Below are 24,314 nucleotides of genomic sequence, written 5' to 3'. Positions count from 1 at the left end.
AAGGAAAAAACCCAAAGTACCTTGAAGCATTGAGTCCCACTGAGCACCATGACCAGCAAAGGCTCCCCGAGGACTCGTTAGAAGGGATAATTGGAGGCCATGATTGCAGGTAGGCAAAGGTAATGTGCAGGCAGCTGAGATGCAGAGAAAGCCCTGCTTTTGTCTGATGAAGCAGAAGGGCCAAGGCCTGACCCCCAGCCCCTGGGAAGGCAGATCCTGTCCTTCACGCCTTGCTCAGGGCTCTTCCTGGGGCAGTGGGATGTGGGGGGTGTCATGCTGAGTGAAGGACAACGGGATGGCAGTTCCCAGCCTTACTGGGGGTGTGCAAGGAGGCAACGAGGCCCCCCCAGTGCCTTAGGACAACATGTCTCCTCACAGGCCTTGGTGGCAGAGACGATTGCCAAGGGGACACAGACTTGGGTTCTCTTGGCGACTTCCAGCCTTGCCAGCACCCTTTGCCATCTCCACCACACGTTGTCCTACGCTGTCCCACAGCTGCTTCTTTTCCCTGCACACTGTAGACACCCATCTCACTTCCTCACCTTGCTCTCACCCTGGCATTTCCATACATTCACGGACGTCTGTCCACCCTCACGCTCTGTTCCTTGAAACACAAAGAGATGGACTGATCTCACACTCCTTCGGGATGACTTCTTGTACCACAGGACTACCCTTGGAGTGACAGTTCTTCCTCCTCATGTCCAGTCTCCACCTTCCACGCTGCACTGTGTGGCAGCGTTTCTCTCTCCTGTTGTTTCCTACCTCCAAGGAAAGCTCCACCATCTGAGAAACAACCCTTCAGGCAGGCATCCCAACCCACCAGTCTTCTTGAGGCCTTTCAGCTGAGCAGACAGAAGTAACCTCACCATGATCTCCCAAGGCTGCTAGCCTTTCAGCTTCTCAGATAGACATGACCAAGCCGTGTGCCTGCTGCTGCCCCATCATGTTCTCAGGCAGAACAGACATGATCACCAAGATATAAGCCCCCTTCCTGGAGGGACCCTAGGTCCTTTGGCAGATGGGATCTCACAGACAATGTGCCAACCAGGTACCTTCTGCTGGCCTGTCAGAGACGCTGGCAGATGTGAGCTTTAAAGCACGTATCCCAGCCATGGGCCAAGGTCTGGCCTGTCAGCTATTTCAGAATGAAGTGACCTCAGAGTCCCTTTCTCAGCCACGTTCCTGCTGCTGGCCTATCACCTCCAGAGGCAGAACTGACCTCACCTCCCCATTTGCTTCCTACTGGATAATGAGGTACTTATACACAATTGACCACATCATACCATACCCAACCATCACCCTCTTTGTGGCCCAGTACCTGAGCAGGTAAAAGTAAGCTGCTTTCATCAAATTTATCCAGTAGATTTCCTACCAACAATTTGAGTGGAGAAATGTTCCTCAGAGGAACTGCTGTATTTCTACCGCTGCATTTTCTATCTCTACTTCGGCCTCTTTGTTTTGTCTTCTTCCTCTGTCGATTCTGTCTCCAAAAGCTCTCCAAGGGAGAGACTCATGGAATCATCAAATAACTCAGGTTGGAAGAGAGCCCTGAAGTTCATCTTGTCCGGCTATCCTGCTCAAGGCAGGGTTAACCTGATGAGGTCGCTCAGAGGCTCTGCCCAGTTTGGCATCATCCACAAAGGAGCTGAAAATGCCCTCTGTCACATTGTACAGGGAGTTAATAAAGACATTCAACAGGGTTGGCCCAATCTGACTATACGGAGACTATGGAGACCATGTCAAAGCCCTTGCTAAGGTCCAGGTACGAAACATGCCCTTCTTGCCCCTACCCATATGGGTTTGGCAGTCCCTTCCTTCTCCTTCAGTGCCTGTGAATCCCTGCAGGTGTATTTGGCCCATCACCTTCTGAGGGACTAAGGTGAGGTTGACCAGCCTGTAATTCTCCCAGTCCTCCTCCTTGCCCTTCTTGAAGAAATGTTTGATGTCTGCCTTTTCTGAGGATCCCAAAACCTCTCTGATTGCTCTGACACGTTTGAGGGCACAATCCAGAAAGGGTGACGCGAGCAGACAGGAGTATTTGCAATGAGCCTGTCCAAGGCGGCTGAGAGGAATCTCAAGGGGAAGTTGGGGGTTGTTCCTGCAGTCACAAATAGAAACGTCAAGGCCCTGTGAGATGTCCGCACCTGAGTTGGCCTCATTGACTCCTCATATACACAGGGGTCTTCAGAGCCACGAGTCCTTCCCTTGCAGACACAGAGGCAGTGCATCGCAGCAGTCACAGTGTCTCTCTGGCCTCTTGTTGCCACTCCGGGAGGAGGCTGGGAGGCACCTCAGCCCTGCAGTGTGTCGCCCTGCCCTGCACTCATCTGAGATGCTCCAAGGCATGAGGAATGGACACCGGGACTTAGGTCCAAGGAAGCCCATCCCAGTGCTGCATTCAGGTGGTTTCCCAGGGGAAGTTACTCTCACAGTGAAGTGACCTCAAGACGCTGTCTGTCCCACAAGCCTTTTGTGGCACCTCTGAGGAATAGCTGATGGCATTCATGCTCACTCAGGTTCATCTCCCCACATGCACATGATGTGCATGCTTCTATCTCGTCTGTAAAATGCAGACGTGAACTTCTGACCTAGTCATGCAGTGTCCTCCTTCTGAACAGGAGGGACAAACCACCTCTCTGAGCTGGAGTGAGAAGCCAGTGTTGGGAATGGTGGTTGCAAGGGGCTGGTCTGTGATGATTGCCCTGGGGCACTTTCCTTGGGGTGTCCAGTGACCATGGGCACAGACCAGACCCTGCTCTGCTGGTCCTTCAAGGCTATCCCAGGAGGACTGGCTGTGCGAGGACACTGCTGCGTTCCCTCACCCCGCACATTCAAACACTTGGTCTGTTCGCTGGTGTTTTCCTCACCAGGGCACTTTCTTGAGCTTGTTCTGGACAGCCACTTTGAAGGCAGACCTACGCCTTCAGGCACTGCCTCAGGAGGTCCCCTTGTCTGACGGAAACACTGTTATGGGGGCAAACTCTGTCATAGTAGTGCCCATTGCCTGTCCCTGCCTATGATCACAGGACTGCCACGCAGCAGGACTCTGACCAAGCTGCCAGTGCTCTCAGGCCTTGCACCAAAAGAAGAGCTCAGAAAGAGAGTGTGGAAGTGAAAAGAGAGCAGCTCAGGAAAGACCAAGCGCTGGTGCTGCTTGGCAGTGCTCCTGTGCTGGGACTCTTTTCCCCTCCACCTGTGCACACAGGCACTGACCTGCAGCTCCAGAAAGGTCTCTCAGGAAGGATCTCAAACAAACCAGTCACTGCAGGGTCCTTTGATTTCTTTAAATGTACAGACAGTCTTGCTTCTCATTAACACACTCTCTGGATCACACAGGAAAGGTAGATCCTGATGCAGAAGAAGTGGGATGAATAATGACATTGCTTTGTGGACCACATTATCACCAGTAAAACAGAAGAAAAACTGAAAACCCCCCAAAAAAACAACAGCAACAAAAACTTCAGAAGACAGGTTGGGGCTGTAAGGAGTTACATTATGAGAGGTGACCAGCAGGTCGAGGGAGGTGATCCTGCCCCTCTACTCCGCTCTTGTGAGACCCCACCTGGAGTACTGCATCCAGCTCTGGGGTCCCCAGTACAGGAGAGACATCGAGCTGTTGGAGTGAGTCCAGAGGAGGGCCACGAAGCTGATCAGAGGGCTGGAGCACCTCTCCTATGAGGACAGGCTGACAGAGTTGGGGTTGTTCAGCCTGGAGAAAAGGCGGCTCCAAAGATCGAATTGCAGCTTACCAGATTCTGAAGGGAGCCGACAGGAAAGACGGTGAGGGACTGTTTATCAGGGAGTGTAGTGACAGGACAAGGGGTAATGGGTTTAAGCTGAAGGAGGGTTGATTTAGATTAGATGTTAGAAAGAAATTCTTTACCGGTAGAGTGGTGAGGCACTGGAACAGGTTGCCCAGAGAGGCTGTGGAGGCCCCATCCCTGGAAGTGTTTAAGGCCAGGTTGGATGAGGCTTTGGGCAGCGTGGTCTAGTGGAGGGTGTCCCTGCCCGTAGCAGGGGGGTTGGAACTAGATGATCTTTGAGGTCCCTTCCAACCCAAACCATTCTATGATTCTATGATTCTATGAGATATGCAGAGGATGATGAAGAGTTTATTGCTTCTGAAAATCATCCAGTCCTCAGTTTCCACAGTGCATCCTTGAGCTCCCGGTTCCTCATGCTGTAGATGAGGGGGTTCATGGCTGGAGGTACCACCGAGTACAGAAGTGACACCACCAGGTCCAGGGATGGAGAGCAGATGGAGGGGGGCTTCAGGTCAGCAAACGTGGCAGTGCTGAGAAACATTGAGATAACGGCCAGGTGGGGGAGGCACGTGGAAAAGGCTTTGTGCCGTCCCTGCTCAGAGGGGATCCTCAGCACGGCCCTGAAGATCTGCACATAGGACACCACAATGAAAACAAAACACCCAAAGAGTAAAATGCCACTAACCACAATTAGCCCAACTTCCCTGAGGTAGGCATCTGAGCAGGAGAGCTTGAGGATCTGGGGGATTTCACAAAACTGGTCCACAGCATTGCCGTGGCAGAGGGGTAGGGAAAATGTATTGGCTGTGTGCAGCAGAGCATAGAGAAACCCACTGCCCCAGGCAGCTGCTGCCATGTGGGCACAAGCTCTGCTGCCCAGGAGGGTCCCGTAGTGCAGGGGTTTGCAGATGGCAACGTAGCGGTCGTAGGCCATGACAGTGAGAAGACAATACTCCCCTACAATAAAGAAGAGAAAGAAAAAGAGCTGGGCAGCACATCCTGCGTAGGAGATGGCCCTGGTGTCCCAGAGGGAGTTGGCCATGGCTTTGGGGAGAGTGGTGGAGATGGAGCCCAAGTCAAGGAGGGAGAGGTTGAGGAGGAAGAAGTACATGGGGGTGTGGAGGTGGTGGTCACAGGCTATGGCAGTGATGATGAGGCCGTTTCCCAGGAGGGCAGCCAGGTAGATGCCCAGGAAGAGCCCGAAGTGCAAGAGCTGCAGCTCCCGTGTGTCTGCGAATGCCAGGAGGAGGAACTCAGTGATGGAGCTGTCATTGGACATTTGCTGTCTCTGGGCATTGGGACCTGTCAAAGGAGGAAGAAGTAGTGACAAGTTAGGGTAGACATCTCAGAGAAGTATTTCTTCCGGTTCTCATGGAAACCCCCCAAACCGCCTCTTTCCTTTCAGAAAGACCTTTTGCTGGTCCATTTAGTGAATTCGGGTGGGAGCTGGCTGAGGATCCCCCAAGTGGCACTTCTGCTTGTCGCTGAGAGAAACCTTGTGGGTCCTGTGTGGCAAAGGGACTGTCCCTTTGTGCCGAGGGACAGTCTGTCCGTCAGACCCGGTCTCAGTTACCCTAGGCTGTCACCTCCTTGAGCTGGAGGGCGATTGCACCCAGACCCCCCTGAGAAGAAAATGGACAATGGGGTGAATGCAGTTCCCAAGTGCCCATCTCCAAACTCCTCACATTGTCTCAGCTCAGCCCTCCCCTCCCAGCCAGGGACGCAGGGGGCTCATCACAGGTGCTTGCATACACCCTGCCAGCAGCATTTCCATGGCCTTAGTACTGAGGGGCTGCTACGTAACACACAGACGGAACGGGAAGGCTGTGCCCTTCTGGAAGACAGCCTGCAGCACAGCAGGATGGCCCAGGGAAATAACCAAATGTCCTCAAGATCACCTGTCCGGAACAGTGAGTTGGCTCACTGAGCCCTGCAAGCAGCATTGCCCGGAGCTCCCACCTTAGGTGGGAAGAAAGGCAGCATGAAGAGGAGGGGGGAACTGGAGAAATTCCCCAATGCCCCTGTTGATGGAGGCAGTACGGGGACAAACGGATGAGCACTTGGGAGATTCCCCTCATCAGGGGTCCATCTGCCGAGGAGGTAACTCATGCCGTGGAGCACATGGCCTTCAAGGTGAAGGCCCTGCTGTGTGGCAGAAGAGATCAGGGGCTTGCTCCGGGGAAGGCGTCGGCGCTGTAGCAAATGGCACAGAGGTGCCTGAATTCCCCCCCCTCCCCTGGCATTTCTGGCAGCAGCTTCTTCTCACTCCCTGCCCATATCTCTGCAGCCTGGAGCTGTTCCTGCCGGGATTTGTTTCTCTGTCCCCACATCTCCTCCCTGTCAGTGCTCACAGACCCCATCGCACCCACTGTGTGCTCAGCTCTGCCCTGCAGACCCCTCCTGGAAGCAGGGACATCTCTGTGTGTGCGGGGGCTCAGCAGCAGTTCAGAGAAGTCTGAATTAGAACTAGGGTCTCCGTGCCTTCACCAGAGCAGAGAAATAAATTCCCATCTCCCACTGCCCCCCAGCCAATGAAGAGCGCAAAACTGAAAGCACAGGTTCCTGCACTTTCAGGTACATGTTGCCTTGATGTCCTGCTTCAAAAGGACCCTCTGCAAATGCCCTGAGGGGGATCTGAACCTGTGAGCACCTCTGACCCATGCAACACCCTCTTGACTCCAGAAGGCCTCTGCCCTGCCAGGCATCACCCCTTCCACCCAGAGCTTATCCCCAGGTGCTGTGGGGAGCTCCCCAGGCAGGCTGAGTGCTGACCCTGGCAGGCAGCAGAGTCCCTGCTCCAGCACACAGCCCCTGGGGTGCAGGGACCCCGCTCTGAAGGACAGCCCTGGGCACCCCTGGCTGTACACCTGGCTGCACACCCTTGCAGCCAGCCCCAGGAGAAAGGAAACTTCGTGTGCTGTCCCTCTGATGGTGCTACGCAGAAGCCCTGCTCTGGAGCATGTCCTTCTCCACAGTAAAGAAACCCTGATCGCCATCCTGCCAGATCTTAGCTGCAGCAAGATGTGTGAGCTCTAGGAAGCCCCTCCAGGACATTTGTGTATCGACCTGGAGCCAGACACTTACTGTGTCAAGGCCTGTGTAGATTTCTCCAACAGCGAACTCTCAGCATTAGCCCACTCCACAGTGCCTGTAATATCTCTGCCGTTTCCCCCTCTGCCCTCGCTGCCTGCAGGCAGTGCCCTCAGCCCTGCTGCGCTTTGCAGAGGAGCTGCTCCTGGGCAGAGCTGTCTCTCTGCAGCGCTGCCCGCTTGCCATGAGCTCCCTCCATCCCAGGAGCCCAGCCCAGCTCAGCAGCAGAGGACCAGCCCAAGGCAGCACTTTCTCTGCCCCCTCTGGGCTCCCTCCAGGTGTCCCTGGGGCTCTGGGGGAACCTGCTGTGAAACAGGCTGAAGGAATCATGATGTTCCCTCCCTCCGCTGGAGAGAGACACTTCTTTCCAGTAGAGTCATTTCTCCAAACAGACTGAGTCATGTCCAAGATTCACCTTTTCATGTCCCATCATTAGAGACAGGAAACCAAGACAGTGACCAGGAGGGATCTCCTTTACCTCTGCTGAGGGAAGGGATGCACCCGAGTCATTAGACGCATCTCAGGTGTAGTTTTATAGTCCTGGGGCTGGAAGGGGACTCAGCTCCCTGCCACAAACCCTCAGGATGTCGGATTCCTCTTGCCTCAGTTAAGGTGGGCACAAAACAGGCACCTGCATGTGAGCTGCTTGTCCCAGCTCCCATGGTAATTCATGAAGATAAAGGCCGTGAGTGAGCTGCTGAGACACAACACCTGGTTATCTTTGAGATGCCAGAGGTGACCAAGATGTGTGCTGGTAACTGCAAGATCTAATGGAGCACTTCCTAGAGACAGGGCAGCATCTGGGGCCATCACCTTGGAGGCTGGTGGGAAATTTCTTTGGCCAGGTGAAATGACAGCAGATGCCCACGTTTATGACAACTGAAACTGTAACTATACCTTAGCTCCAGGGCATCCTATAGAGGTCTTCAACTGACCAAAAGGAGTGCCTTCCTGAGGAACCTGTCCTTCCTGGAGATCTGCTACACTTCAGTCACTCTGCCAAAAATGCTGGTGGGTTTCCTGATGGAAGACGGCAGGATCTCCTTCCTTGGCTGTGCTGCCCAGCTCTATTTCCTGGTTTTGTTGGGCAGCATCGAATGCCTTCTCCTGGCTTCCATGGCCTACGACCGCTACATAGCCATCTGTGACCCCCCCCTGCACTACACCCTCATCATGAGCAGGGGTGTCTGCATCAGACTGCTGGTGGGGTCGTGGGTGGTCGTCGTACCAGTGCAAGTAGGACAGACCTACCAGGTGTTCACTTTGCCCTTCTGTGCATCCCTGGACCTTCGCCACTTTTTCTGGGATGTCCCCCCTCTGCTGGAACTGGCCTGTGCAGACACTTTCTGGAACCAAGTGATGCTGTACACCATCATCCTGGTCTTTGCGATCCTTCCCTTCTCCTTCATAGTTATTTCTTACCTTAAAATTATCAGGGCAATTCTGAGAATACCTTCAGTTCTGGGCAGACACAAAGCCTTTTCCACCTGCTCTTCACACCTCGGGGTGGTGACGCTCTTCTATGGCTCAGCCACAGTTGTCTACTTAAAGCGACAGTCAAGGGATTCTGTAGACCCTGACAAGTACCTTGCCCTGGTTTACACAATTGTGACCCCCATGTTTAACCCTGTCATCTATAGCCTGAGGAACAAGGAAGTGAGAATTGCCTTGAAGAGACTCCTATGGACAAAGTGATACTACAGAGTATGTAAAATAGCCCCAAATAGTCCCAAATGCCCCACTGGGGTACGTGGTTGTCTGAAAAAAGGCATCCCACATTTGCCCCAAAAAACCCCACATGTCCAGCCTGGCTTCCATCCTCCTCAAGAAGGGGGAAGGTGGCCTGAGGCATTCCTGGTATGTCATGCCCCACCATGATTAATGCAAACAGCTCCTTCAAGCTCTGTCTGACCAATGTAAAGTTAAAGGGAAATAGTCGAATCGTGGTCAGCAGTCAAGGAGGCCCAAAGGTGACACAACCGATGAAGAGATGACTCCCCTCAGGTTTGAGAAATCACTTGCTAGACCCCATGGACTGTCTAGAGTGTCACCGCATGGAATCAGCCTAAAAACATCAAAAGTCATGAAGGTCATCTTCCCCTGCTATGATGTCTTGCACTGAGTTGTGTAATGTTTCACTAACTTGACAGAAAGAATAAAAAAAAAAGTCACCGGGGGGAAAGTCCAGCACTGGGATAGAGTCCCAGGGACCCATGGAGTGTCTTTTTGCCATGGTTTAATACCAGTCGGCAACTAAGCACCACACAGCAGCTTGCTCACTCCCCACCCTGGTGGGACAGGAGAGACTCGGAAGGGTAAAAGTGAGAAAACTGGGGGGCTGAGATAAAGGCAGTTTATTAGGTAAAGCAAAAGCCGTGCACACAAGCAAAGCAAAACAAGGAATTCCTCCATCACTTCCCATCAGCAGGCAGGTGTTCAGCCATCTCCAGGAAAGCAGGGCTCCATCACGCGCAATGGTTACTTGGGAAGACACACACCGTCACTCCCAATGCCCTCTCCTTCCTTCTTTTTCCACCAGCTTTTATGGCTCAACACGATGTCATATGGTATGGAATATCCCTTGGTCAGGTGAGGTCAGCTGTCCCAGCCGTGTCCCCTCCAAACTTCTCGCTGGTGGGGTGGTGCGAGGAGCAGAAAAGGCCTTGACATCGTGCAAGCACTGCTCAGCAGTAACTAAACCATCCCTGTGTTATCAACACTGTTTTCAGCACACATCCAAAACGCAGCCCCATGCAAGCTACTATGGAGAAAATTAACTCCGTCCCAGCCAAAACCAGCACACGCATTTATGTGCTGAATCTGCTTTGCCAGTCTGAAACTGTCTCTTTAAAAAATGAGCTAGTGGGGGGTTGTAGCCCAAATGCCTATGCAGCATGAAGTGGGTTTCCCCAAACGGAGCAGCTTTGCACAATGTCTGCTCCACGAGGGGAAATATCTCAGCCTGCAATTGCAAATGGCTGATGCTGTGGAGGACAAATGTGTTTCCTGAGACAATATTCGATAAGCAAACAATACAAAAAGATTGGGAAGGTGAATGGGTAGGACAGAAACAGGAAAATTGCCCATCCACTGGAGCTCTGCAGAAGGAGGCTGGAGTGGTGCCCAGCATGAGGTGCTACAGTGGGATCAGCACCTAGACAAGACTTTTGTAGGGAAGGCTTTGCAAAGGAATAGCCTGACCTCACCCACCTGAAAAATAGACCCCGGGCAGCGTATTGAAGTGATGGTGAGATATGTCCCGGGGTAAAAGACCTTTGATGAGAGAAGGCTGGAGAGCTTTGGGTTGCAGAGATTGGAGGTAGTCCTCTGGCAATCTGAGTAGACTAAGCTTTGGAAAGGAGGAAAATAAAGACGCTCTCAAGGATGTTTAAGGAATTAGTGGTCCTGTCACTAATAACACGAACAGCACAGTGCTCTAATGGAATTCCTTCTTTTTCTTCATTAGGATTAATCAAAGCACTTCAATTTCATTCCCAACATTCATTTCTACTTTACAAAAGAGCCATAAGTTCTCAGCAGTTAGCCTCTGGCATGAAGTTCTTAAAATGCAGTGCTGCTTCTCTCACTGTTACCATTTCAATATTACACTTCTTAGACAGTATTGCCCTTAAATTATCCCTGCTTCATCTCTCTCCTCCCTGTTGTGTGGAGGAGAGGGAGGTGGAAGAGGGGAGCTGTTGCTTTTTTAGCCACAGGCGGCCAAGGGACAGACCCCAGCTTATGCAAAAGCACAAAGGAAGACAACATTTCCATGTGGTGTACGCTAACACAACACCGCTACCTGCATTTCCAGTCTCTGATGTCCTAACTGTGCGGCAGGGAGCCTGGAAGCTCTGAGCTCCCTTCATCTGCCCTGCAATTCAGCATGTAAAATGAAACTAACCTCCTCAAAGAGATTCTTCTGGTTCTCTTCAGAACCTACAGCACCACATTTGCCAGGAGACTGGCCAGGACAGGGAAAGTGGACTCGCATTCCTCTGCACAGAAAGCTTAGGTGTTCCTGGGAATCTCGGGAGGCATGGCATACCGATTCCTGGGTTCAAGGAGCCGCTCAAAGGCTTTGTGTCCATTTCCATAACGGTGGATTCAATGCCTGGCACACGTGCAGCCTCTGTACTGGGATGCTGATGTCTATGGAGCAACCTGCTCCGACCTCCGAGCTGGCCCTGCTTGGAACCAAAGGTAGAACTAGAGACCTCCTGAGTACAGGAGCATTCCACCCTGAATCGTCCTATGACCCCCTGCTGCAGAGACCCCCACCTCCAGCTGAATCCTTTCTCCTGGGGCACACTGCAAGGCACGGGCTTATGGAAGGGTTGTTGGGAAAGGGAGCGCTGGGATCTCTGGTCCAGCCTCCCAGCAAAGGGTGGGGTATCGCCAGTCCCACAGTCAGCTTGGCTGGAAACTGAAGACCTCCAGAGATGGAGATAACAGAGAGTTCTGGGTGTCCTGCTGCCATCAGCAGCACCCTCTGTTCACTCTTTCTGAAGGCCCAGTGTGAAGGTCCCAGGAGGAAACTTGTGGCTGTTGCCTCTGCCAGGATTCAGCTGCCTTTGAGTGCCCTGCTCCTCACCTTCAGCAGACTAAAGAGACCCAGTTCCTTCTGCCTCTCCACATGGCTCGTGCTTTAGGCCCCAACTCTCATCACAACAAACTGCCTCTGGACATTCTCCAGTTTCTCCATCCACCTTTCAAAATGGGAAACCCACTGGCTCATATGGCATCCATCATAACCCCATGCCCTTCTCCTCAGCCAGGCACGTCATGGTCCTCATGCATGCAGTTTATTCTGCTCAAGATGCAGACCTTGCCTTTCTGTTGGCCAAAGGCACGAGGGTGTGAAGGTCCCTCTGGCCTGAAACTCCCACATGTCAGCATTCGAGATTTGTGGGTCAATGCCTCCAGCAGCATAGCAATATGGGGATTTCTCTCCTGCCAAGTATCAATAATTGTTCCCTATTCCTCTGCCAGGGCAATGCCCTGGACCTGTTCCGACATGAAATCACCCAGGTCCTCAGGCTCCCCTGCTCAGATGTCCACCTCAGTGAGGCTGGGTTTATTGTGGTTAGTGCCTGTTTAGCATTTGGTGTTTTGTTTTCATTGTGGTGTCCTATGTGCAGATCTTCAGGGCCGTGCTGAGGATCCCCTCTGAGCAGGGACGGCACAAAGCCTTTTCCACGAGCCTCCCTCACCTGGCCGTGGTCTCCCTGTTTAGCAGCAGTACCGTGTTTGCCCACCTGAAGTCCCCCCAATCTCCTCCCCATCTCTGGATCTGGTGGTAGCTGTTCTGTACTCTGTGGTACCTCCAGTAGTGACACACTATTTACAGCATGAGGAACCGGGAGCTCAAGGATGCCCTTGAGAAAATGATTCCAAGGACATTTTGCTACACTGACAGAATTACCACCTCTGTCCACAAATGATTCCCAGTGTATCTGATTCCAGCTTTTGTTTGTTTGTTTGTTGTGAGGTTGGGTTTTTTGGGGGTTTTTTTGGTTTGGTTTCCTTTGGTTTAAATATCATTATAATATCATTACAATTATCATGCTGTTGATATTTTTCATTCATGGTTTTTATGTTTCTTTCTTCACAAATATTTGCATTTACGTCACTGTATCTGAGTCATGTACCGACTTTGCATGTATAAGTGAGCCTGGCTGCCTTTATAAAAGTATGTTCAACACTACTCAGAATTAGCGTGACTCGTAGCATCTCCATAATACAGTGGGATCTCCCCGGTGCAGTGCTTTCTGTCTGGGCTCTTTCTCCAAAGAGGCATGAGGAACTGCCCCACTGAAATTCCTCTTCCTCCCATGTGTTTGGGAGCAAAAAGCCCAGTGTCTCTTTGTGACCTTTTAGAGACGAGACGTCGGACGGGATTTATGCGTCACCAGTCGGTGTCTGATGACAGGTAAGATGGTGAGTGTAACTGAGGGGTGTACCCAGGGCTCTCACACAGGTGACATTAAGGACACCCATCATCTAGGAGAGGAATCTGGAGCTGCCTGGAGGGCGCAGTGGTTCTCCAGGAGCGGCATGTTCCCAGGGTTGAGTGGGTATGGAAGAGGTCGGCAAAGATGGGGTTGAGGCCTAAAGTACAGGACATGTGCAGACCTCCTCGGGGCACTCTCCAGTTCCTCCCCACCTCTCGACAGCAGCAATTCCCACAGAGGGACACACCGGTCCAGATGTCACCACACCACGGCTCACTGCAGGGGGATGAAAACTCAAGATGTCTGGGGTGGCAGAGCTTCTCCTACCATGGCCTCAGATGCAGTTGACCTTGTTCACGCTGAGCACGCACCACTGCCTTGTATGGTGTCCCTTGTAGTGCCTACAGCACAGAGGACCCAAATCCTTGCCTGCTAGCCAAATCATTGTATGCCCTTCCCTGCATGCAGTAGTCATGCCACTCTCCTCGAGCTGCATTTCCCTCTGGACACCTATCAGACAACTTAATGCAATTTCTGGTGCAATGATTGTGAGGCTTTTGGGGAGTCAGCAGTCCTAGGATGAAAGCAAGCACACATTCAAAATTCACCAGGATTCACACGATTTTGAAGGCTTTTGGAAGATGCGGGTATGAACATGTATCACAGTTTCTGCAGGGGCTATGGGAAAGCCCATACGTACAGTAGTGATGTCTCCAGGAGCTGATCTTAAACTCTCCATCTATCCAGGAGCTGGCCCTGGGATTCCCTCATCCTTCCAGTTACCCCATGGAGAAACACATACACACAGACAAACACACACACACACAAACACACACACACAGACAAACACACACACACACACACAGAGTCATGTATTTGGTAGCGGGAGGGCTACAGGGGTGGCTTCTGCGAGAAGCTGCTAGAAGCTTCCCCTGTGTCCGATAGAGCTGATGCCAGCCGGCTCCAAGACGGACCCAATGCTGGCCAAGGCCAAGCCTATCAGCAACTGTGGCAGTGCCTCTGTGATAACATATTTAAGAAGGAAGAAAAAGAGAGCGACTGAGACAATTTGAGAGGAACAACTCTGTAGACACCAAGGTCAGTGCAGAAGGAGTGGGAGGAGGTGCTCCAGGCGCCAGAGCAGATTCCTTTGCAGCCCATGGAGGTTGATGGTGGAGCAGATATCCACCTGCAGCCCACAGACGACCCCACACTGGGGCAGGTGGAGACACCTGAAGGAGGCTGTGACCCTGTGGGAAGCCAGCGCTGGAGCAGGCTCCTGGCAGGACCTGTGGACCCATGAAGAGAGGAGCCAACGCTGGAGCAGTTTTTCTGTCAGGACTTGTGACTCCGCTGGGGGACCCATGCTGGAGCAGTCTGTTCCTGAAGGATTGTACCTCGTGGAAGGGACCCATGCTGGAGCAGGTCATGAAGAAATGTAGCCTGTGGGAAGGACTCCCATTGAAGAAGTTCACAGAGGACTGTCTCCTAGGAGAAGGACCTCACGCTGGAGCAGGGGAAGTGTGAGGAGTCCTCCGTGAGGAGGAAGGAGGGGCAGAGACAATGTGTGACGAACTGACCACAACCTCCATTCTCCGTCCCCCCGTTCTGCTGAGGGGGAGGAGGTAGAGAAATCAGGAGCGAAGTTGAGCCCGGCAAGAAGGGAGGTGTGGGGGAAAGGTGTTTTGAGATTTGGTTTTATTTCTTATCACTCTGTTTCATTTGGTAATAAATTGGATTATTTTTTTCTAAGTTGCGTCTGTTTTGCCCATGATGGTAAATGGTGAATGATCTCTCCCTGTCCTTATCTCAACCCACAAGCCTTTTGTTATCTTTTCTCTCCCCTGTGCAGTTGAGGAGGGGGAGTGATAGAGAGGCTTTGGTGGGAACTCGGCATCCAGCTGGGGTCAACCCACCACAACGGCTCTCTCCATCGCCAAATCACAGAACCATTGAGGCTGGAAGGCAGCCAGCTTCCACCTTCTCTGGGCTTCCTCTTCATGCTTGATTTTTGTCAGGGGCTCCTTTCTTACCCAGTCCAGCCTCCTGCAATGTTGCTTGACTTCCTGCACATCTGGGTGTATTGTTATGAAGCTTGAAGAGGAGATCCTTGTCTATCAAACAGCTCTTCCCTCTTCTCTGCAGGACCCTAAACCATGGGATTCTTCCAAGCAGGTTCCTCAGCACGCCAAAGCTGTCTCTCCTCAAGTCCTGCTCTTTGCCTTGTTCCCTTCTCTCAGGAACCTCAACTCTACTTTCTCGCGCCCGATATTCCATCCCTGACCAGCTCTTCCTTGTTTCAACGTATGACATCCTGAAGGACCGCCCCCCTCACTGGCCTCTCAGTCACCCTTGTCGGGAAGGCGTTGTCAGTGAACTCCAGAAACCTCCTGGATGGTTTTCACCTTGCTGTTTTGCCCCTTCAGTCAATACTGGGATAGTGCAGGTCTGCCACGACGACCAGGACCTGCAAATATGAGGCTTCTTCCAGGTGTCTGAAGAAGGCCTCATCTACTTCCTCTGCCTCATCAGGAGGTCCACAGCAGACACTCACCAACCACAGTGTTGCATTAGGGGCATTGCTGCGTCACGGGGCTGCATTAGGAGGAACATGGGCCCCTCAAACAACCTGCCTTATCATCCCCCTCAACTCACATTGGTGTGGCCTACACACATGGGTGTGTCCCAGGGTGTGGCTCCCTGTTTTGGAGAAGTAGGGAGGAAGTGGGGAGTGTCAAGTGGAGGTCTGCCAAAGTGAGGCTTGGGACCTAGTGCACATGACCTGTGTAGGGTGGTCAAGGGACTGCGCGTTCTTTGGCCCAGCAGTGTGGAGGCTCCAGGCAGTACAGGAGTGGCCTGAGAGTGCTTGAAGAGTTGCTTCAGAGATGATAGAGCTTCCCTTTGCAGTGAGATAGAGCATGAGAAAGAAGTAATGCCACAAAGTGCAGCTGAGGAGGCCTAGTCTGGACATGAAGAAATGTCACTCAAAGGGCAGTGCCATGGTGTATGAAGTCACCCAGAGGGAAACTGGATCAGCCCAAGGCTTTGTGTTTCAAGGAACAGCCAGGGAGGGTGGAGAGATATCAGTAAAGGAAGGGAGATGCTGAGGTGAGAGCAAGGTGTGGTAGCAGGGTGGATGTCTACAGCCTGCAGAGAAAGAGGCACCAGGCACCTCCGTGCCTGGCAAGATCATGGAGCAGATCCTCCTGGATGGATGCCCCATCCCTGGAAGTGTTTAAGACCAGGTTGGATGAGGCTTTGGGCAATGTGGTCTAGTGGAGGGTGTCCCTGCCCGCAGCAGGGCGGGTTGTAACTAGATGATCTTTGAGCTCCCTCCCAACCCAAACCATTCTATGATGATTCGATGAGGAGGAGGAGGTACAGGTGTGGAACACCATAGGACGATGGCCTGCAGTGGAGAGGACAGAGGGATGAAGAAAGTCTGAAAAGCCCCTGTCCTGGTTTTAGCTGAGAGGGTTGATTTTCTTCATAGTAGCTAGTGTGAGGATATGTTTTGGATTTGTGCTGGAGACAGTGTTGATAATATGGGGATGTTTTTGTTCTATGGGCTTATTGTTGAGCAGTGTTTACACGGGGCCAAGGCCTTTTCTGCTTCTTGCACTGCCCTGCCAGCGGGATGGCTGGGGGTGCACAAGAAGTTGGGAGGAGACACAGACAGGACAGGTGACCCAAACTGACCAAAGGGATATTCCATACCATATGACGTCATGCTCAGTTTATAAGGAGCTTGGGGGAAGAGAAGGGGGGGGGGGGGCGGCGTTCGGAGTGATGGTGTTTGTCTTCCCAAGTAACCGTTACGCGTGACAGAGCCCTGCTTTCCTGGAGATGGCTGAACACCTGCCTGCCCATGGGGAGTGGTGAATGAATTCCTTGCTTTGCTTTGCTTGTGCGTGTGGCTTTTGCTTTACCTATTAAAATGTCTTTATCTCAACCCACGAGTTTTCTCACTTTAACTTTTCCAGTTCTCTCCCCCATCCCGATGGGGGGAGCAAGTGAGCGGCTGCGTGGTGCTTAGCTGCCGGCTGGGGTAAAACCACGACAGGTGGAGAATCGCTTCCCCTGCCTGCGCTCCTGCTCATACAGCCCCAGAGGCTCTTGGCCTTCCTTGCTGATAGCTCTTCTTCGGCCTAAGGGAACCCAAGGCCCACCAGAGTGTTTAACACAGAGCTGCAACCCAGCCAAGCAGCCCCTAGCCTATGTGACCGCAGGGGCTTAGTCCACTCCAGGGCAGGCCTTTGGGTTTGTCCTTGCTGGATATTATGAGGTTCCTGTTGGCCCATCCCTCCTGCTTGTCTTGGTTCCTTGGGATGGCAGCCCTGCCCTCCAGAGTATCAGCTCCTCTCCTCGGTTTGGTGTCATCTGCAAGCTTGATGAGAAAGCATGCTTTCATCTCCTCCAGGTCCGTAAAACCACATGAAAGAGGGCATGTTGCAGGATGGATCCATGAAGGACCCTGCAGCTACAGGTCCCCAGCAGTGTATCTCCCATTCACCACATCCCTCTGAGCCCGAACATGGAATCAGTTTTTAATCCACTTATCTACCCAGGCAGACCAGAGGATCATAATAGGAATTAAAGAATATAGTGGGGGATAGCGTTAAAATCCTTGCTTTTGTCTAGGTAAATGAAATCCACTGCTCTCCCTTCACTCGGAAATACAATCCTTTCATCTCAGAAAGCAGTGTGGATGGTCAGGCATGATGTACCTGAGTAAACGCAGTCACCCTCTGCTTCAGAACCCCAGAAATGGGATCCAAGAGGACACACTCTGGGATGCATTCCTCAACCAAAAGGAGGGTGAGAAGCCTTCAGGTTCCCAGCTCATCCCTGGGGCCTTTTTGGAAGATGCATGCAATGTTTGCTTTTTGCAAGTCCTCAGGGAGTGCCCCGGATGACCTGTCCAAAGTGACAGAGAGCAGTGTCACTGTGACTTCCTGGCTAGCACCCTTGGATGGAGTCCCTCTGGTCCCATGGACTGGTAAAGGTTTGACTTTGCTCAGGTGAGCCCTGACTTGATCCTCACTCACTGCAGGTTGTTCTCCATGGGTTCTGCCTCAAGGCACAAAGGCCTGGGAGACCTTGCTGATGAAGATGAAGCCAAAGGCGCCAAAGGTATCTCAGACCTGTTGATACCTGCCCTTGGTAAATTCTGCAGTGGCCCCACATGGTCTTTCTTTCTTCTTTAACTGTAACTTCATCAGTAACAGCTCATCTTGGTGCCATTAAATTCCCTTATGAGAGTCAACTGACTGTCTGTATGCACCACTGCTGTCCTTGCAGGAGGTTGTCCTGAAACACCAGCTGTGCTGGGCTCTGCTGCCTATCAGTACTGCTGCTCATGAGATCCCTCCTGAAGGTCCCCAGTCTGCCCCTCTGATGTCCCAAGAGCCCATATGTGCAAAGACGCGCTATGTTCATAGCAGAGACGCGCTTGGACTATGTGTTAGATGGCAATGTCAATGATGATATGAGCTGTAGACGTAGATGATGAGGTAGCTGACATGAGGTGCCCACAGAGCCAGCAAAACCTGCTGTCCTCACCAATGCCCGAGATAAGCAGGGCTGGGCTGTGCAGCCCTGACAGGAGACCATGAGACGTTATAGTCAGGGCAGACCTGGGAAATACAGCTGATGGGGAAGAGAAGGAGACATAGCCGTCCCTATGGCACATGCCTCCATTTGGTCAGAGGAACACCTCTATAGATTGCCCTGAACCTACTGATCAGGGACAGGATTCTTTGTACTGAATGTCAGCATCTGCTGTCATGTCTGTTGGCCAAAGGAATTCCCCAACAGCCTCCAAGGCGATGCCCTCACATGCCGCCCTGTCCCTCACAATTGTTCCATTACAGCTTGCTGCCACCTGCATGTGCCTTGGACCACCTGTGGCACCTCAAATGGCACCAGGTTTTAGCATCAGAAAAGTTCACTCCTGGCCTCTCTCTCCATTATTAACATGGCAGCTTAGATAAGGAGCTCAGACCTATTTGACTGAAAAAGGGGAAACATCAAATGCATTTTTAACAAGGGAAAAAAGGAAGACTCAGAGAACTACAGGCTGGTCAGTCTCACCTCTGTGCCTGGCAAGATCATGGAGCTGCCAAGGAGGTGACTGGTGACAGCCAACATGTCTTCACTAAGGGCAAATTGTGCCTGACAGATTTGGTGGCATTCTATGTTGGGGTTACAGCATTGGTGGATAAGGGAAGAGTGGCTGACATCATCTACCTGGAACTGTGCAAGGCATTTGACACTGTCCTGCACAACATCCTTGTCTCTACATTGGAGAGACATGGATTTGACAGGTGGACCTCTCAGTGGATGAGGAGTTGGCTGGACGGTCTCACTCAAAGAGTTGTGGTCAACGGCTCAATGTCCAAGTGGAGATCAGCTACGAGTGACGTTCCTCAGGGGTCGGTACTGGGACCGGTACTGTTGAATATCTTTGTCGGTGACATGGACAGCAGGATCGAGTGCACCCTCAGCAAGTTTGACGACAACACCAAGCTGTGTGGTGTGGTCAACATGCTGGAGGGAAGGGATTCCATCCAGAGGGACCTTGACAGGCTGGAGAGGTGGTCCCATGCAAAACTCATGAAGTTCAACAAGTCCGAGTGCAAGGTCCTGCATGTGGGTCAGGGCAATTCCAAGCACAACTACAGGCTGGGCAGGGAATGGATTGAGAGCAGCCCTGAGGAAAAGGACTTGGGAGTGTTGATTGATGAGAAGCTCAACATGAGCTGGCAGTGTGCGCTAGCAGCCCAGAAAGCCAACTGTGTCCTGGGCTGCATCACCAGCAGCGTGACCAGCAGGTCAAGGGAGGTGATTCAGCCCCGCTACTCCGCTCTTGTGAGACCCCACCGGCAGTACTGTGTCCAGCTCTGGGGTCCTCAGTACAGGAAAAACATGAAGCTGTTGGAGTGAGTCCAGAGGAGGCCATGAAGATGATCAGAGAGCTACCTAAAGGGGCTACAGGAAAGCTGGAGAGGGACTGTTTATCAGGGAGTGTAGTGACAGGACAAGGGGTAATGGGTTTAAACTAAAAGAGGGGAGATTTAGATTAGATATTAGGAAGAAATTCTTCACTGTAGAGGGTGGAGAGGCCCTGGAAGAGGTTGCCCAGAGAAGCTGTGGATACCCCCTCCCTGGAAGTGTTCAAGGCCAGGTTTGGGCAACCTGGCCTAGTGGAGGGTGTGCCTGCCCATGGCAGGGGGGTTGGAACTAGATGCTCTTTCAGGTCCCTTCCGACCAAAGCCATTCTGTTATTCCATGATTTTTTTGCAGCTGAGCTGAGGCAAGAGGAATCCCACCTCCAGTGGGTCTGTGGGTTGCACTGGAGAAGCTGAATCCCCTCTGGCCTCAGGAATACTGATGAGAGCTGAGATGCCTTCATTGACTTGGTTCCATCCCTGCCCTGCACAGAAGGAAATGATCCCCTGCCTGTCACTGCCTGTGTGTCCTGCCTGACAATGGGGCAGGAATGGGGGTTTCCAGAGGGGAACATGGACACCTCCTGTAGATCTGCACACCCCGGAAGAGCAATTCCCACCGCAGGAATCAGCCTGTCCAGTGCTTAGGGAGGGACACTGGGTGATTACTTCAGTCTGCTTCAAATTCTGCTCCCCAGGAGAGACCCTGCTGCCTTTCATGAGCTGTCAGCCCTGGAGGCCCAGGGACACCTCGAGGGAGTCGGGGAGGGTGGGGAGGGGGCAGAGAAAGTGGCACTTTGGGCTGTTGTGCTGCTGCTGAGCTGGGCTGGGCTCCTGGGATGGAGGGAGCTCATGGCAAGCGGGCAGCGCTGCAGAGAGACAGCTCTGCCCAGGAGCAGCTCCTCTGCAAAGCGCAGCAGGGCTGAGGGCACTGCCTGCAGGCAGCGAGGGCAGAGGAGCGAGGAGAAGAGAGGAAAGAGGCAGTCTGGGGTGTGAGAATGTTGCAAAGTAACAGGAGGAGAAATGTCCACACCACTTGGCACGGTAGGTCTGTGGCAGCAGGACAAAGCAGCTGCAGTTCCTGGAGAGACCTCCAAAAGCTGGCACATGCCACAGCCTGTGGGATCTATCAGGAGGACGCTCACAACGTCTCTGGTGTGGAGGAGGAGGAGGACGTGCTGCAGAGCAGGGCTTCCCTGCCACAGCGTCAGAGGCACAGGGCATGACGGCTGCCTTCTGCCAGGAACGGCCGCAGGGGTGTGCAGGTGGGTGTGCAGCCAGGGGTGCCCAGGGCTGTCCTTCCGAGCAGGGTCCCTGCACCCCAGGGGCTGTGTGCTGGCACAGGGACTCTGCCGCCTGCCAGGGTCACCCTCAGCCTGCCCGGGGAGCTCCCCATGGCGCTGTGGGGAGCAGCTGTGGGTGGAAGGAGCGACCTCTGTCAGGGTAGGGTCCTTCTGCTGTCGAGAGGGTGCTGCGTGGGTCAGGGTTGCTCACAGCTCCAGGGTAGCCCTGGGGATTTCCAAGGGGTCTTTTCAAGATGGTTTTCCCTGTAAGGGAAGGTGTCTGCCTTTTGAGGTTTCTCATCTTGGTCGGCTGGTTGGGCAGTGGGACATTTCCAAGGGGGCTTTTGAATCCAGAGGTCAAAGGAGGGTCTCCTGTATGGCTAAGGAGCTTTCCTCATCTGTGATTCAGTGTGCAGCTGTGGGGGCTACAGACAGCACCAGCATCACCTTTCCAGTCTCATCAGGCTTTGTGTGACCTTCTCTGTAGCCCCTGCACACACACAGAGAGGCTGCAGGGCAGAGCTGGGCACACAGGGGCTGGCATGGGGTCTGTGAGCAGAGAAGAGACGTGGGGCCAGAGAAAGAGCTCCTGGCAGGGACAGCTCCAGGCAGGAGAGATGGGCAGGAAAGGAAGGAACTGCTCATGGAAACCCTGTTGCAGGGGAGACAGGGGCACCTCCCGGCCACCCCTTGCAGTGCAGATGCCTTCCCTGAGAAACCCCCTTCATCCCTCCCACCCAGCACATCCTTGGCCCTCACGGACATTGGGGTCTAGGGTGGGAGTCACCTCTCTGTCCAGCAGACCAGCAGAAGAGGCGAAGGGCATCCCTCCTGCCACATATTTATTTCCCGCTGAGCAGCAATCGGGTGGAAGGCAACTGTCCTGCAGTATCAGTCTCTGGGAGGTGACATGCACAGCTGGGTCAGGGTAATGCTTTCCCGAGTGCCCGGCTGTCTCTGCCCTGGCCTCTCTCAGCCAGACCCTCCCTGTGCTTTTCCTTGTTTCTCCCTGTGATTGTTTTAAAGTTACCTTTTTATTGCGGTCAGACTCCCTGGGGGTGGGAGGTTCAGCTGCAGAGTCACGGGCTGATCTTGTTCATCCATTCATGTGGGCATGTCCTTGGGAACAAGTGTCCCAGCTTTCCTCTGACGTGTGGGGCTGTGGGCAATGGAGTCTGTGGGGCTGGAGAATGAGCTGGATTTCCCTTAATCAGATGCTGTCGTTAGGACACTTGGCTAAGTCCTTGGGGTGTCCTTCCAAGGTGTGAGCTGCCCTCCAGGATGCAAGCCTGCCCCATAGCACCTTTGTGTTATCTGAAAGCCCCATGGAGAAATGCCGAGATGCTACAACCAAGGAAAAGCTGTTGGGTTGGTGAAATGAGCCGCGTTTCTTCTTGTCTACAAGTGGGGTGCTGAGACCTTGAGAAAGGGTGAGACATTTTGTGGTCTGCGCTGGATGCCTCTGCTCTCAGCAGTGTCTGGTTGTATGACATAACCTAAGAGTGTGGTCACTCTCCACCTCATGAAGGTACAAGCTGGGAACAAGACGGAGGGACAGACCAGCTCCCCTCACTCTGCTCTAAGCCACAGGCAATCCTCTTGCCTCGCACGACTCACTCTGTGCTCCCTGAGTGCAGCAGAAATGCTGAGGGTTTCTGACATCCCAGAACACCTCCCGAATGTCTCAAACTGCCTTCTGCCATCCTAGTTCCTTAGTCCGCAGAGTGCAGATGCTGACAGGCCCTTTTTCGTTAGGAGCGGATTCACCTGACAAAGCCAAACCCAGGACTGGCCCCTGTCCCCACCGTTCCCATGAACCCACTGCTGCAGAGCAGGGCTGACTCCTCGGCAGCCAGCGGGCAGAGGCTCTGCTCCTCACAGCAAAATCAGCCAGCACCAACCAGAGCTGCACCCATGGAAGTGTAGGAGGTCTCCTGGGAAATGAGAAGGGCTGTATGCAGTAGGGGCAGAGTCTATGGGTAATGGATTTCATTTTGCTCAGAGAAGTCTCTGCTAACTGACTGTGTTTTCCTCCTTGAACAGTTCCCCAAGCCCAGAGTGAACAAATGTCCAACAGCAGCTCCATCACTGAGTTCCTCCTCCTGGCATTCGCAGACACACGGGAGCTGCAGCTCTTGCACTTCGGGCTCTTCCTGGGCATCTACCTGGCTGCGCTCCTGGGAAACGGCCTCATCATCACCGCCATAGCCTGTGACCACCACCTCCACACCCCCATGTACTTCTTCCTCCTCAACCTCTCCCTCCTCGACCTGGGCTCCATCTCCACCACTCTCCCCAAAGCCATGGCCAATTCCCTCTGGGACACCAGGGACATCTCCTACCAAGGATGTGCTGCACAGCTCTTTCTGTTTGTTTTTTTCATTTCAGCAGAATTGTATCTTCTCACCATCATGGCCTATGACCGCTATGTTGCCATCTGCAAACCCCTGCACTACGGGACCCTCCTGGGCAACAGAGCTTGTGCCCACATGGCAGCAGCTGCCTGGGGCAGTGGGTTTCTCTATGCTTTGCTGCACACAGCCAATACATTTTCCCTACCCCTCTGCCACGGCAATGCTGTGGACCAGTTCTTCTGTGAAATCCCCCAGATCCTCAAGCTCTCCTGCTCAGATGCCTACCTCAGGGAAGTTGGCCTTCTTGTGGTTAGTGCCTGTTTAGCATTTGGGTGTTTTGTTTTCATTGTGGTGTCCTATGTGCAGATCTTCAGGGCTGTGCTGAGGATCCCCTCTGAGCAGGGACGGCACAAAGCCTTTTCCACGTGCCTCCCTCACCTGGCCGTGGTCTCCTTGTTTCTCAGCACTGGATCATTTGCCCACCTGAAGCCCCTGTCTGTCTCCTCCGCAACCCTGGATCTCGTGGTGTCACTTCTGTACTCGGTGGTACCTCCAGCCATAAACCCCCTCATCTACAGCATGAGGAACAAGGAGCTCAAGGATGCAGTGTGGAAACTGATGACCGGATGTTATTCAGAAGCAAAAAACTGCCCCTCTTCTGCATAGCATTTATTTATGATGTAACTTATTACAGGTCCAGTCTGTCTGTATTTTTTGTTTTTTGGGGTGGTGTTTTACTTGTAATGATGTTGTCATCCCCTCTCTCATTCACTGTCTGCTTTCTTTTCTGACTGAGTGGCTGTGTATATGGAGAGCCTTGCTCTCTCTGTGTTACAATAAAAAATAAATAAAAGGTCCCTGCAGTGCCTTTCTGAGATCCTTCCACAAACGAGAAAATTTTGAGCCTTAACTTCATTGT

General features: G+C 52.8%; 3 protein-coding genes across 3 annotated transcripts; 2 read left to right on the top strand and 1 right to left on the bottom strand.

Moving 5' to 3' along the window:
• Nucleotides 1-4,128: 4,128 nt before the first annotated feature.
• Nucleotides 4,129-5,067, bottom strand: LOC129201183 (olfactory receptor 14C36-like). Its single transcript, XM_054812333.1, has one exon. The coding sequence runs from the start codon at nucleotides 5,041-5,043 to the stop codon at nucleotides 4,129-4,131; it is 915 nt and encodes a 304-aa protein (XP_054668308.1). The 5' UTR covers nucleotides 5,044-5,067.
• Nucleotides 5,068-7,514: 2,447 nt separating this feature from the next.
• LOC129201166 (olfactory receptor 10AG1-like) lies at nucleotides 7,515-8,549 on the top strand. Its single transcript, XM_054812318.1, has 2 exons — nucleotides 7,515-7,543; nucleotides 7,757-8,549. Exons 1-2 carry the CDS (start codon nucleotides 7,515-7,517, stop codon nucleotides 8,547-8,549), a joined length of 822 nt encoding a protein of 273 aa, XP_054668293.1.
• Nucleotides 8,550-20,756: 12,207 nt separating this feature from the next.
• LOC129201165 (olfactory receptor 14A16-like) lies at nucleotides 20,757-24,061 on the top strand. The gene is made up of 2 exons (XM_054812317.1): nucleotides 20,757-20,802; nucleotides 23,085-24,061. The coding sequence occupies exons 1-2, from the start codon at nucleotides 20,757-20,759 to the stop codon at nucleotides 24,059-24,061; spliced, it is 1,023 nt and encodes a 340-aa protein (XP_054668292.1).
• Nucleotides 24,062-24,314: the final 253 nt, after the last annotated feature.

Source organism: Grus americana, unplaced genomic scaffold, assembly GCF_028858705.1.
Source record: "Grus americana isolate bGruAme1 unplaced genomic scaffold, bGruAme1.mat scaffold_82, whole genome shotgun sequence".
NCBI classification, from domain to species: domain Eukaryota; kingdom Metazoa; phylum Chordata; class Aves; order Gruiformes; family Gruidae; genus Grus; species Grus americana.
Note: the sequence above shows the minus strand (reverse complement) of the source record. Positions and strands in the feature narration are given on the sequence as shown.

Bases quoted from the DNA above. Each gene is read 5' to 3' on its own strand.
- LOC129201183 (XM_054812333.1), bottom strand. From the start codon at position 5,043: ATGTCCAATGACAGCTCCATCACTGAGTTCCTCCTCCTGGCATTCGCA.
- LOC129201166 (XM_054812318.1), top strand. From the start codon at position 7,515: ATGGTAATTCATGAAGATAAAGGCCGTGA. The intron at 7,544-7,756 runs GTGAGCTGCTGA...ACTATACCTTAG, and splicing joins CATGAAGATAAAGGCCGTGA to CTCCAGGGCATCCTATAGAG.
- LOC129201165 (XM_054812317.1), top strand. From the start codon at position 20,757: ATGTTGCAAAGTAACAGGAGGAGAAATGTCCACACCACTTGGCACG. The intron at 20,803-23,084 runs GTAGGTCTGTGG...CTCCTTGAACAG, and splicing joins TGTCCACACCACTTGGCACG to TTCCCCAAGCCCAGAGTGAA.